The sequence below is a fragment of the Anastrepha ludens genome, chromosome 6, assembly GCF_028408465.1.
Source record: "Anastrepha ludens isolate Willacy chromosome 6, idAnaLude1.1, whole genome shotgun sequence".
Classification (NCBI taxonomy): domain Eukaryota; kingdom Metazoa; phylum Arthropoda; class Insecta; order Diptera; family Tephritidae; genus Anastrepha; species Anastrepha ludens.
In genome coordinates this window covers 6,306,821-6,322,096 of record NC_071502.1, presented here as the reverse complement: position 1 = coordinate 6,322,096, position 15,276 = coordinate 6,306,821, and the positions used below count along the sequence as shown (strand labels likewise).

Here is a 15,276-nt window from a genome sequence, read left to right as displayed (position 1 = left end):
TTCGTTTGAGATTAAAGAGATGCCCACATACTGTACTGAGTTGATTAATTTAAGTTCAGTTCACCTACTAACCAGCTCATTCGCGATACAATTCTCAGAAATGCATTTGTATCCAGAGACCCAGGCACCATGCATTGTGCACCGCTTAGTCAACTCATTTAAGATAGTCCTACATTCAATTGCTACCTAAAGATTTCTACGCATCTTGACTGTCTCAGCAGAGAGTGATCAGGAAACACCATGACCCACAACGCAGCTTGTTTTAAAGCTGTCAAGTCGGCCTGAAAGAACCTGCAATCGTCAGATGGTCCTTATTGTTAGGTTTTTTAGTATTTTTAGGGCTTATAACCCACACAATGAGAAGAGCTGGATTCTGCAATGAGGCTCAAAGAAAATGTGTAGCTTAAAAAAATAGTTTTCTAAGCACAACCTTGTAACAGACCCTTTCTACTTAAAATCCCATGTTTCTTTGGTCGACGAATTATCGAAGTACATAATATTTTTTTGAATAGCTAAAAAGATATATAACATTAGTTTTCAAAATAATTTATCAATTCCATTCATTCATTCTCTTCCCACACAGAACCGAATTTTGTCGGCTCCTTTGATGTTGGCGAATACGTCTACTTCTTTTTCCGCGAACATGCCGTCGAGTATATCAACTGTGGCAAGGCCATCTACTCGCGCATTGCACGAGTGTGCAAAAATGATCGTGGCGGCAAATATATGATCAGCCAAAATTGGGCGACCTATCTGAAGGCGCGCATCAATTGCAGCATCTCCAGCGAATTCCCATTCTACTTCAATGAAATCCAATCGGTGTATAAAATGCCAACAGATGACACCAAATTCTATGCCACCTTCACGACGAACACACACGGCATTCTCGGTTCGGCGGTGTGCAGCTACGATATACGCGACATCAATGCTTCCTTCGAAGGTGAGTAGCGATAAGAAAGAAGAGGGGATTAAGGGGAGGGTGCAAAAAAAATTCTAAATTGTGGCAAAGCGCCGCTCGACATGAGAAATGGCGCTTGAAAGAGGAGGAGGAGGTGTGCCTGCTGCCGGTAGCAATCTTTCGTTTTTCACATATCTGTGAAGTTTTTCTCCCCAATCTCATTTTTTTTATTATTATTTTGTGCTCGCGTAGATTTATTGCGCCGGCAATTATTCTTGCCTCTCCAGTGCGCTTGAGCTGGCAAAGTCAGTACGCTGTGCGCTGAGGTGTACGAGTGTGTGTATATGTATGTGTGCGCATATATATGTATTGTGTCTGTGGATTGTCGATTTGAACGCAAAAACATATATGAATCCAGGTATGTTTGTCGCCGCGTCACCTGGTGTGTTCTAGCTGGCTGGTGGGTCTCATGTGCGGATGTGCATACGAAAATATATCAGGCAGAAATTGCATTAGGAAAATTGATTGGGTTTCTAAGCGAATTAAAAAGGAATTTGAGATAAATTTTAAACATGTGCAAAGGAAATTTTTATTGAAATTAAAAATGCTTGGGTGTCAAAGAAAAATGGTTCTCAAGATTTTTTCACGAGAGCTTCGCGAGAAATGAATGAAATTTATTCACAGTTAAGCAAAGAGTGAATTTTTAATCGTCTGCAGTTACGTAGTGAATGTGAACTGTGGAATGTTTTGCGCGTTTCGAAAAGTAAGAATTACAGAAAAACATTCCACCTATATTTACCCACTTTCACATTACAAATAACAAAATCTTTTCAAATAGCACTTTTGAGAGTTTGAAATATACAAGGTGAAGTCCAAAATAAACAAGATTTTGAGGAGTTAGTCCGTCGGAAGTTACATCTCTAGCTGACTTCCAGTGAAAGCTTGGTGACATTCGGTTTAGTGGAAGCAAAGTTATAGCGTCTAAAGTGTCAGTATGTTTGTGTCATCGGTACAAAAATGAGTTTCGAACGAAGAGCTAATATCGAATTTTGTTTCATAATCGGAGATGGTTGTGGGGGCATAAATGACAATAAACATCCGTGCCGCCCAAAATCAGTAATCACCGAAAACTCCATCGAAATTATTCGGAAATTTAACAAAAGTGAACCAAAATCATCGTTGAAATTCATGGAATCGAAGTTGAATAACTCCAAAACATCGATTTATCGCATTTTAACTGATCATTTGGGCTTACGAAAGGTCTGTTACCTTAATTTAACTGAGCATCAAAAATTGCTCGGAATTCGATATTCGAAAGACCTCATTAAAGAGGCAAGAAAAGACGAGAACTTCCTTTACAACATTACCACTGGTGATGAAATGGTGGGTGGTGGTGTTTCCAACATAAACTCGAGACTGAAACTAAGCGTCAAAGTGCCGAAGGGCAGGCCACAAATGAGCCACCACCGAACAAATCGCATTTGGAGAAGTTAAAAATCAAGCGATGTTCGTTTGGTTTTACGATTCCCATGGACTTCTCCTCAAGAAGCTCATGCCAACGGGTCAAGCCCTCAATACAGCTTTCTATCTTGGCCTTTTGAAGCGAATTCGCCCTCCACCACCGCACCAACTCATCGATCCACACTTGTGACTGATTGTTTAACTAGAAATCGCATTTTATCCATCAATCACTCACCGTATTCGCCTGATATGGCTCCCTGTGACTTCTACTTATTCGGAAAACTGCATTTGACCATGAAAGAAAACCGAAAGGGCTGTACCGACATCCTGAAGGACATTCCGGTCTGTTTAAATGCGTCTTTCTTCTTCAAGATATAAAAGCGGAGAGAGTAAAACGTTTATTCAATATTGTGCATATATAGGTAAATAAGAAAAGCTTAACAAAAAAGAATTCATAATAACTAGAATACACGTTGACTATTTAAGAGTTGCCATCTCAACACTCCTCCTCAACGTGGATACTGTTTTACAAAAATTATTCAAAATTCATTAATTTCATGAAATTATAATGTTTGTTCCTGGCTAAATTCTTCGTTAAAATATCAGCCAGCATTTCGTCTGTAGGACAATATCTCAGCTCAACTTCCTTCCTCTGTACGGCTTCGCGAATGTGATGGAATTTGATGTCAATATGTTTGCTACGTTTATGATAAACAGGATTTTGCGCCAATTTCATAGCGCCTTGGTTATCGATATACAGCTCTACAGGCTCGTTTTGACCAATTCCAAGTTCAACCAACAATCGCCTCATATATATAGCCTCTTTTGTTGCATCTGATGCAGCCATATATTCTGCCTCTGTGCTGCTGAGTGCAACCGTATGTTGCTTTCTCGACTCCCAAGATATTGGACAATCGCCGTAGAAAAACATGAACCCAGTATACGACTTCCGGTCCAACACGTCACCTCCCCAGTCAGCATCCACAAACCCTTTTATGGACTGCTCGCCTGCACGGAATTTCATTCTCATTTCTACAGTGCCAGCCAAATACTTAAGAATATGTTTCAGTTTGCAAAAATGCTCTACATGAGGGTTACAATTACGCTGCGCCATTTTTGACACTGAATGCAGTATATCAGGACGCGTTGTAATGGCCAGATACATAAGAGCACCAATAAGGGACTGATAATCCGTTTGATTTGCCTTCTCGCAATCATCTGCACAATCGACTTGATATCCCTTCTCTAATGGAACCGATACAGCTTTACAATTTTTCATACCATACTGTGACAACATTTCACGTATGTACTGTGCTTGACAAATAGTCATCTCGCCTGTTTCTCCATCGCGACTAAACTCAATTCCCAAAAAGTGTTGTAACATACTTTTATCGCTTACCTCGAATAGTTGTGCCAGTTGTAGTTTTATTTTAATCACCACTGCCTTGTCTCTGCACCCTATGATCAGGTCATCAACATACACCAGCACCAACGTAAGCTGCTCGTTGAAATTTGCCTTGTATAAGCAGGGCTCATTTTCGCATGCAGTAAAACCAATGCGCGTTAACACACCATCAAGCTTGCTATTCCACTCTTTGCCACTTTGCTTTAACCCATATATGGCCTTATGGAGTTTCAAAACTTTTTGCGATGACTCGCCCTCGACGAAATGTTGCGGTTGCTGCATGTAGATCGTGTCTTGAAGCTCACTGTTTAAATATGCTGAATTCACATCTATTTGATGAAGATGCATTTCATGTTGCACTGCTAATGCCAACATAAGTCGAATAGTAGAATATCTTGCAACCGGTGAGAATACTTCTTTGTAATCAATTCCATAACGCTGATTACAACCTTTCGCCACAAGACGTGCTTTGTAGCGCACAATGTTGCCGTGTTCGTCTTTCTTTAATGCAAACATGGAATGGCTGTGCCATCAGCTGGCAAATCTGTCACTGACCAGGTATTGTTTTTCTTAAGCGCGAAATATTCGTCTTCCATTGCTTTTTCCCATTTTCTACTATTTTTAGAAGTTAGCGCTTCTTCAATGGTTTGCGGTACCCCTTCTCCTACCATGCTGTATAATTCGTTGAATTGATCTTTCGGTCTGCTTACCTTGCACGTGCGCGGAAGTTTGGGTCTGCCTTGTCCGATTTTCACTTCTCTCTCTGCTTGCTCTTCGCTCATCTGATGCGCGCTTGAATCGCTATCGATGTCACTGTTTGGTGTATCATAAGCATCTTCATGCTTACTTTGCTGCAAAGTGTCTATCTCTTTCTCCCAATTCAGTAGCACTAAATCTACCCCTTCTTCAGGTTTGTCGCCATCAAAACATTTATTAAAAGCAGTTTCGTCAAACAAAACGTCTCGGTGCTCAATAACTTTATGACTCTTTTTATCATATAAGCGATAAGCTTTTGCTGTTGTTGAGTAACCAACCATAATGTACTGCCTACCTTTGGCCTCGAATTTGGACTTCTTATGTGACTTGTCTAATGCAACTGTAATAGAACCAAACGTGCGAAAGTGCTTTACAGTGGGCTTTTTGTTCCACCACACTTCGTACGGAGTTTTGTCTCCCAGCTTATTTGATGTGCATCTATTCCTGATATATGCTGCCGTATTTATAGCTTCAGCCCACAAACATTGAATAACACCAGCATGCACCATCATCGATCGCGCCATCTCGACCAGTGTGCGATTTGCGCGTTCCACCACTCCATTTTGCTGCGGAGTATATGCCACTGTCAACTGCCTTGTTATACCGTATGTTTGAAGATATGCGTCGAATTCTGCATTGACGTACTCGCGACCGTTGTCAGACCTGATCGCCTTGATCTTATGTCCAGTTTGAAGTTCCACTTGTGCTTTAAATATCTTGAAATATTTAAAAACTTCATTCTTTGCTTTCATGAAGTACACAAAAATACGTCGTGATAAGTCATCAATGAAGGTAACGAAATATTTTGAGCCACCTACTGAATTAGTTCGGAAGGGTCCACACACATCTGAGTGTACAAGTTGTAGCAAATCCTTTGTTTTTGTACTAAACTCATCAGGAAACGGTAGTACATGAATTTTGCTTAGCATGCAAGTTCTGCACTTTCCTGTATCGCCACGACTGTTTACTTGCATATCGCGCACTATATTTCGACGGCTTAGCTCCCGCAAACTTTTGAAGTTTAGGTGTCCCATTCGGTTATGCCATGCTATGTCACTATTGCATGCTGCAAATGCTTTTTCTGCGCTATTTCTTAACACAAAAAGGCTATCTTTTCTATCGGCTTGTAAAAGTACTTCGCCTGATCTGTCGTTTATTGTGGCTTTGCTCGAGTCGAATATCACTGTATGCCCTTTCTCTACAGCTTTGCTTACAGAAATAAAATTTGCTTGTAGTTCTGGTGAATACAACACATCTTTCATTTCGATTCCACGACGAATCACAATATCTCCTTTGCCTATTGCTTTTATATAGTTGTCTCCAGCAAGTGCAATCTGCTCGTCGTGTTTAACCAAACGCGTGAACATGCGGCGGTCGTTACACATATGTGATGTCGCGCCACTGTCGATATACCATGCTGTCTCTTTCCAACTTTTGACTTCAGCAGCACTCAGCATCGCTAGTCCTTTGTTCTTATTGTTCTGTTTCTTCTCACACTGATTTGCATAATGCCCCTTCTCACCACAAACGAAGCAATTTCCTTTGAATTCTTTTCGCTCCTTTTTGAAGTTGTTGCCGAACTTTTTCTTTTTCACGCTTTTCGCTGTAAACGCATGCTCACCTGTTGCTACTTCGCTCTCGTTGTTCTCATTTCTCCTTTTGCCTTCTTCCAGAACTTTCTGCTTCAAAATGGTGAAATTGGGTAGGGAGTCCCTTGTTTCAATAGCCACCACGAAGGTCTCGAATTCTTTGGGCAAACTGGATAAAAGCATAATGGAAAGCAACTCCTCCTGAATTTCTATACCCGTTTCAGCCAGCTTTTCTGAAATTTCTGTGAAATCATTAATATGTTGCACCACATTGCCATCTTGCGCCATGGTCAAATTCAGCAGTCTCTTGTAAAGCGAAACCTTTTGCAACGGCCCTTTCGGATGATGCACCTCCTGCAGTTTCACCCACGCATCTCTAGAAGATTTGCACTTCTTTACATGTGCCAATTGCGGCGACTTAACACATAAAAAAATTGTTGCTAGCGCTTTTTCATCGTCGGCTTCAAACTTCAATTTGTCCTCTGCATTCTCATGGGTCAACTTCCCAGACACCATCTTCCAGTAGCCTCCATGGATGAGCACACTCCTCATCTGCACTTCCCAGGAATCATAGTTTCTGTCATCTAATTTGTCGATTTGAAGACTAGGTACACTCATCTTGAGTCCTTACCTCACAAAAATTTTTTTTTCTTCAAAAGCGCAAAATCGAAAGGCCCTGGGCCCATAACCTGTTTAAATGCGTCTTTCTTCTTCAAGATATAAAAGCGGAGAGAGTAAAACGTTTATTCAATATTGTGCATATATAGGTAAATAAGAAAAGCTTAACAAAAAAGAATTCATAATAACTAGAATACACGTTGACTATTTAAGAGTTGCCATCTCAACACGGTCAATGACCTGAAACCCTCTTTCGAAAAGCTTTTAGATAGCGCAGAACAGTGCATCGAGGCAAGAGGTGACTATTTTAAATAAATAAACTCGAAGTTATCAGAACAAAGCTCCTGTCGTTTATATTTTAGCTCAGTCTTGTTTATTTTGGACTTTACCTTGTACAGTCCACAAGAAAACTACAGAAGCAAACTTCATCATTTCAACAATTGGACAAGTTTTGACTATTTATTTATTTTAACAGTTCATTTATTTTTTATAAAAATGCAACTCATCCCATAACTTTGCCCATATTCATCTCAGTTATATATAATACTTTGTACATGATTTATTAAATCTAGACAATTTTTTTCCGGAATTTCAAAATTTTCTATCCAAGGCGAATCTATTAATTTATTGTTTTTTTTTTCTTTCCTCGGGCACATGTGGCTGTCAGCACAGAACGAAACAAGGCAAATTCATTAGTGGTTTTCTACTTTGCCAATACTTTGCTTTGACAACCAGACGTACAAGACATTGTTGTTGGTGTACTGCCATCACCTTTAATGAATGAGACTTGTTTTCAATCAGAGTTTTTAGAAAAATATTTGACTGGGCAGTTTCGGTTGCATAGCCTATTAAATACACACAAATAAAGTACAAATTTCAAGTAACTGCAAGCTCCCGTTGACGTTTGATCAGCGAAATAAATGATGGTGTTACGTATTTTCTCGAAACAAAAAAAAAAACACTTAGACATTCGTTAAACAGCACCCGTCTATATAAATAAATCGTAGTTTGAGGAACTTTAAATTTGCATTTTGCTATGCTATAAAAAACTATTTTCTATATTCTATAAATTCTAATTAAAAACCAATGAATCGTGATGAGAAACTTGTGGAAATTTTCTAATTTTTGTATAAAATAAATTCGGATTTATTTGGTTTTCGTTAGTTAACCCTCTAGTACCCAAATTTTATTTTTGAATGAAAAAAATTGCTTTGGGTGGGGATTCTGGAAAAATATAGGTTCTTTATCAAGAAAGTGAAATTTTGTTCCTTGATCCGATTATATAGGGATAAAACCTTACCCCGCCTGCAGGCGGCTTTGGGAAAGAACGCCAAAAAAAATCTAAATGAAAAACTTGCAAATTCAGTGTATTACGTACTTTTATTGAACAAAACAGAAAGTTTTTAACAGAAATCAATACAAAACAAACAGTCAGTCTTATTTCAAATAGTTTTAGAAAAATGTCTACAAAAGAAAGGCATGCTTTTGGGCATAAATAGGCAGTTGGTGCAAATTATTTATGGCGAAAATTGTGAAAGCAGTCCTTTTGCTGGGAAAATCAAAGATTTAGATTCCATTTTCGGCACACGATTTGAGTTTCGGAGGTGCAGCCAGGATATTCGCACCTATTTTTACCGGTGCGTGATAAAAACTTTGCAAAATGTCCAACTCCGTCGTAGCGAACGTCGTCAGGAGGTAAATAAGCTTTTCTTCCAGTAAATTTTACTTGAGGAGTTTGTCATGGACGACCTGGAGCTCTTGGTATTGAAGAATATTGTTGTTTGCAGAGTACGTATGCGATCTCTGCCCGGAAGTTCGGCAGTTGGTACTGCCTAGCATGCGTGTCAATCTTGTTAATTCTTCTGAACAAAACATAAGCGTTTATCATGGCCATATCAAGCAGGTGATTAAAAAGTCGGTTTGTGTACTTATTGCTCTTTACCGGAATCTTATATCGCTCAATTAGTCCATCCATGAGGTCGACGCCCCCCATATATGACTATTATATTCACGGACTGCATTGGGGCAATCGACATCAACAATTTTTTTTTCTGAGCGGACGAACCGCGACACCTTATTTATAACATTTGTTTCATTCTGGAAGGGCTTTTCGCCTTCGATGCGAGTCACACTATTTTATTGTCCTTCTAAACTGATAAAGAAATGTCAACTCCTAAAGCAGATCCACAAAATTCAGTTGAATATCCACGGGGTTGTTTCCTGAGATCAAGATCTGTCGGAAGTTTGCAATTCGGAATTCGATTTGAACGAATAGTTCCCAGCGAATGTATTCCGCGTCATTTAAGATAAACCAGAAGTGGCAGTGACGTGTAATAGTTGTCGAAATATGTTATATGGTTTTTAAAATCTTAATATTACGGGACAATCGGACCACCACATTCGCTGATGCCCCAAGATCTGGTGTATCAGTCAGAACAGCATTGTCTCCTGCGCCGCAATATATTTCGAAGTTATAACAAAATCCGAAGGAGTCACACAAAACGAAGAGTTGTATACCCCATTTATGTGGTTTATCTGGCAGATATTGTCGAAGGAAAGTCCTCATCTTCGGTGCGCACATTTGTTCATCGTCACATAAACGTTGAGTCATCGGAATGGACTGAAACCTGTTATTGAAATGATCAACGAGACATAAATTGACAACATGTGCATAAATTGACACACACTTCTGATTCCAGCATAGAATCTGACAAATTTACCGCCCTGTTAATCACCTCGTCAATTCCAGTGTCGATGGGTAATTCTGCATCGTCCCCATCTTCGTCTAAAAGATCTTCCAAATCTTCTTCCACGTCTGTATCATCGTCGATTTCCAATAACTCCAAAAATGTTGCAATATCTTCATCATTAAGGGATGATAATTTACACTTTTGTCGTTGATCCATTTCTAAAAAACCAAAACTTTAGGCTTAGCCCCCCTCTAAAAATATCAAAATTTCAAACTTACCACATAATGTTATTTATTCCGAGTTATCCCAGGACCGCCTCTAGACGGGCTGTCTTCAAAGGTTTATAAAATACAGGAAACACTTTTTTTTTGTTATTATTTTTAACTTTCGTATTTTGAACACAACCAGCAGCACTATGATAATTTTTATTATAAGCTAAATACACTTCTAATATTTTTATTTAATTTTTAAAATACACCACTTTTGCAGAATAATTAATTTGACCGCTTTTCACTATTTTCCGACTTCAAATGACTATGACGGCTGATTAAAAAACAAGACGCTGTTGCAAATGCACCAGCAATAATTTTGGGACTTTCCGGAATTAGAAAGAGTTTAAAAAATAACGAAATGGTATTTTAAAAGGGAATAAGCGTGAAATAAACTTAGGCCGTCTACAGGCGGTCTTGGGTACTAGAGGGTTAAATAGCTATACTTAAAAATTATAACCATTCAAAAAGTAAATATAAAAAGAAAGTAGTTCAAACTGGTCAAAGTGTTGAGGTTCAAAAGTGTTTTTCACCGGCTGTATTTAAAAAAAGAATTCAAGTTCACCGTAGAATATGTCTTAAATTGTGTATTAGACACATTAAAAGCCTTAACTGCGCTTCAGAGAGTTTGAAGGACCCCTACAAAGAAACGGGAGGGGGAGCATATTTCGGGTTTTGTAAGTGTTAGAATGCTGTTTCTTCATTATGATCTGATAGATGATTGTATGCCACTTATTTTTTTATTCATCCTTGTATTTAAAACTTATGTTAAGAGCGTTTCCTTAAAAAAGGGTTGAAAAACACTTTTTTGCTATATTTGAGGTCATGTACCAAGATAAAGATTTCCTTTTTCAAAAAGCTCGTTATACTTTCTTCAAAACTTTTTTTACTATGAATACACCTCTATGGCCTTAATTCGTATTCACTAAATTCAAAGGCTTTACCAACTTTATAAAAAGGTTTTAAATATTTAGAAGATTGTGGCTAAGCCTCAAAAGCAGCAAAAAGAGATTTGCACGTTCAAGTCATCAAATTTTGTAATAATCAACAAATTTAAAATAGCATTGCAATCTTCTCAGAATGGCCTTTTTTTTACACATTTTTTTTAACTTACAATACAATTTTGGTAGCTTCAAACTGAAAAATTTTCGCATTGTAGGTATAAAAGAGCACTTAATGTAAGAGCAAAGGGTTGGCAATGCTTCACAACTTGGTTAGTGTGGCGTCACACACTCTCAGATGGTAGTAGTCTTGTTCCTATTATTCCTGGAGTTTTTTTCGAGTAGCTAGAGCGATGCTTATTTTGATTATTTTCACTTCATTGTCAGCATTTTTTTCAGTATTACAAATTATTCAAATCCATTGCTTACAGAAAGAAAAGATAAATAAAAGCATTCTATGTTTTTCACAAATGCCTTGAAACAGACATTAAATGGTTTAAAATATGAAATCTACTATGCGTTTGATATTTACTTTATTATTACATATCATTTGTGAAGAATTGTTCAATCATTCGAAAATATTGTATAGGCAATTGAGCAGTTGAGCACCTAACTACTCCTACTTGAGTAACTAGAGCTCTGATTCAAACCTATGTTTCTAAGAATTTTTACCGTATATGGCACTATCACACATAACTTCTTTGCTTGCCATCGCTTTCAGAAACAGATTTACATGTTTTTCAATTTGTTTTTTCTTTTTTTAACTTCTAAGTTGCCTCTAATTAGTTCTAAGATTTCTTCCGTGATTTTTGCATATTGCTGTACATATTACAAGAGGTATTGTAATGCGCAGAAGGCACAAAAGAGCATTAAGTCGATGTGTAAACTTTCATTATTCCTGCTTCCTCATCATAGTGAATATCCTATACTTCTTGATTGCATACGTACATATGCAGTTGAAGCTTACATCATTTGTTGGTTGTTTGTCCGAGCTCTCCTCCTATTTGTGATGTGCATCTTGATGTCGTTCCACAAATGGAGGGACCCACAGTTTTTCAGCCGACTCCGAACGGCAAATATTTTTTATGAGGAGCTTTTTCGTGGCAAAAATACTCTCGGAGACTTTGCCTTTGCCTGCCGAGGGGGGAACATAATAACGTAATTAGTATTTCCAAAGAGATACAAGACGAAACATGCATTCATCGGGAGACTCTCATCACCTTCATAAACTCCCGATCACCGATTGCCGTTATAGGAACCGAACCACTACACATTGCTGACAAAGAGCTTCGTGAGGCCCGCGTAATTACGGTGTGGACTTTGCAGTCGGTTAAATTCCTAATTAGCCAGAATGTTTCAGCATCCTTTCGTGGTACGGTACCAACCACCTTTTCACATATTCTTATCTACCTCTCTCTCTAGAAACAATCTGTTGAACAGTAAACTTCCTGGTTCTACCGCGATAAGTTAGACGATGACGATCGGTGAACAGTCCAATGGCAGTCCACCCCAGGTCACATTTATGTACGTTTATTTATGTAGGGAGTTAAGTAGGTAGTGTGGCTGTCGCAACGTCACGTTTAGACCTTTCGCAGGTCCATCGTGATACCACTGGAGCTTATCCTTACCCTATGGGCTCCTTTTCAAACCATCCTGTAGCTTTAATAAACGAGCAAAGCTTCGTTGGTTTTAGACGCGCTATGTCCGCTACATCGGCGGTCGCCGTAGCCGAATTGATTGGTGCGTGATTAGCATTCGGAATTCACAGAGAGAACGTTGGTTCAAATCTCGGTGAAACACCAAAATTAAGAAAAAACATTTTTCTAATAGCAGTCGCCCCTCGGCAGGCAATGGCAAACCCCCGAATGTATTTCTGTCATGAAAAAACTCCTCATAAAAAATATCTGTCATTCGGAGTCGGCTTGAAACTGTAGGTTCCTCCATTTGTCGAACAACATCAAGACGCACACCACAAAAAAGAGGAGGAGCTTGGCCAAACACCCAAAAAAGGGTGTACGCGCCAATTATAGTATATGCCCACTACATCGGTTAAAAATGCCGTATCAAGAGTGCGCAGTCTCCTCATAGCAAAGCTTTCACACTCACATAAAAGGTGTCTGACTATTTCCTCTTCTTCTGTATTAAGACAGCTTCTACAGAAATTGAAGTTCAAGCGTGGCTGTCTATCAGACAATGGCCAGTTAATACCCTTATCGTTTTTCTTATATTTACTTTCTCTGTTAAATCTTAACAAGATTTTCGATCGACCGCTATTCAATTTCGACCATGTCTGTCTGTTTAGTTCGCATTTTGTAAGACTTTTCCCACTTATATATACCTTTTTGATGGTTTCTCCATCTATAGGTAATCTACAAGTGGCTATAGGCATGGATATCAGCGTCTTATCCGATTGGAGATCGAGCGTTGTACCGGTTCGAGCAAATTAATTTATTTACAATAAGTATGGGTAAAATTTAAGAATCTAAGTATTCGATATTATTCATTGATATTTAGTTATTTCGGTTTTTAAAAAGTATCAAATGGGCTAAATGCCTATTAAACAGTAGTCGCAGACCTTTTGTTCCTCCCTCTCTTTGCAGCAGCCATCTCATACAGTTCTACTAACTCCCTTTCTTTGTCTTATATTCCATATTTATTACTATTTGTTTAAATGTAGTTTTAATATGTGAAATGAATTGTTAAATCTGTAAACTGAAAATAATTTTTGCTTTAACAAACTTTTAGAACAAAAATATAATAAACAAAATAACCGATTTTCTTCTTCCTGTGCGAGCAGCCAATATTCTTAATAAACTTTCCCTAATCGAAATTGGTTTTGTTACTTTCTGTTAAAATACAGTGGAGGCAATATCATACCTTCATAAGAATCAAAAAAAAAAAACCAAAACAATTATATCAGCACTTCTACTTGTAATTTACTGCGCAACAAAATCTCAAAACCTGTTCAAATTGCGGTCAAGTGCTTCGAAAATCCCAATTGCATATCAGCAGACAATCGAGAGGTTTTACCAGAAATATGCAACACAATAAATAAATTATTCTTTTTACAAACATATTTTATTAAATTTTAAAAAACCTTTTACCGAATCAGAATATTTCTGCTGCTCTTCTCTGACTCGTAAATTTCGGTTCCTTTGGTAAATGCGACAAAATTGGGTTTATTTGCAATCGAAATGCAAATAGTTGAGCAGAAAAATTTCTGTAAATAGCCAATTTCTCGCATTCCACAACAAATGCAAAATTCATATTTCAATTTTGCATATTTACCAAACACACAGCCGAAAAATGTAACAGGAAAATGCATGCACGAAAATTATTATCTCATAACGGCAGCACATCAAAAAAGTGGGACAGTCCGTTGCAAGAATTTTCATATGCAATTTATGGCTTACACAAAATAACAAACATTTCCCGCTACTCTGCTGCTCAGCACACCCGCAAAGGTGCCCCAGCAACGGGGCCCCGAAAAATGCTGCAATGCGGTTAGTGGCTTGTTTTATTGCCAATTTAAATATTTTAAATGCAAAACGAGATTTTCCAAATGCTTTACTTGGCAAAGGCAGTACTTTTTATTTATTTATTTGTTTTCATTTTTGTTTTTTCGTTTTTTTTTTAGTTTTGCCAACCAAATTTATATACTGCGAAAAGATCTATTTGCGTTTTTTCGAAAACATTTCTTTCTCGCTTCTGTTTTACACACACACTGACACACTCACTCACCTATCTCGTTTGCATATATTTGCTATTTGCTGCTGTCTATTTGCTGCTTTCAGTGCTATTTCGTTTTTTTTTTGTATTTTTTTTTTGTGCTGGCGTCTGGTGCCAAATATTTTGTTGCATGCAATCGGAAACGGCAAATAGCATGCAAAATGCGCTGACATTGCCACCGTTGAAGTGCAAAGCGGAAAGCTCGTTACGCGCTATTTTTCGTTGCTGACTCTAGTATTGCTTTTGCTGTTGCTGTTGTTGCACACGTTGCACATTCATTTTTCGTATTCACTGAGCATTTGCATTCACGTGACTTAATGTGCGTGACAGACACGCCAAACACAGCCAGCGGCTAGCGTGGCGGAATATGAGCAAGATAATAAAAGTGGCAGGGAGAGAGTAAGGGCGGGCCGAGGGGCGTTGGGTAGGCCCAAGGTGACTGGTTAGCGTACACTAAGCGCCATTTTTTTCAAAGAATTTGTTTGTGGTGACGAAAAGAAATGCGATGTTGACGCTCAAACATGACAGGAATGCGACAACAACAATGGGCGGCGAAAACCATATGGATAGCAATAAGAAAATTTGAAAAATGTGCATTTTTCTATACGCATTTCCGTCCGATTTCCTCCGCCTATCCACACGTTGGTGCGAAAATACCCGCAAATACATTTTAGTGTGTCAACAGCAACCCAAATAAACCTTCGTATGCACATACAGGCACACATACATACACAAGGAACACATTACACCAAGCGGTTTGTAGTTTGGAAATCTTACAACATCCGTTGTAATGCTAACTCATCATAAATATTTTTTATTTCTCTTTGCTGCTCGCGCTTGTCAACACTTTTGTGCCGAAGCTCGTTATAGCACCTAACAAAAACAACAATGGCAGCGACCAGGCACCGCTTCAGCCATTT

The 15,276-nt window shown here is 38.4% G+C and overlaps 1 protein-coding gene across 1 annotated transcript in view; it reads left to right on the top strand.

The window, feature by feature from the left end:
* The window catches only part of LOC128868821 (semaphorin-2A-like), a 145,114-nt gene that overhangs the window by 87,355 nt on the left and 42,483 nt on the right, over positions 1-15,276 (top strand). The window contains exon 8 of the mRNA XM_054111354.1: positions 584-940. Within this exon, the coding sequence (XP_053967329.1) occupies positions 584-940 (357 nt within the window). The remainder of the gene's footprint in view (positions 1-583; positions 941-15,276) is intronic.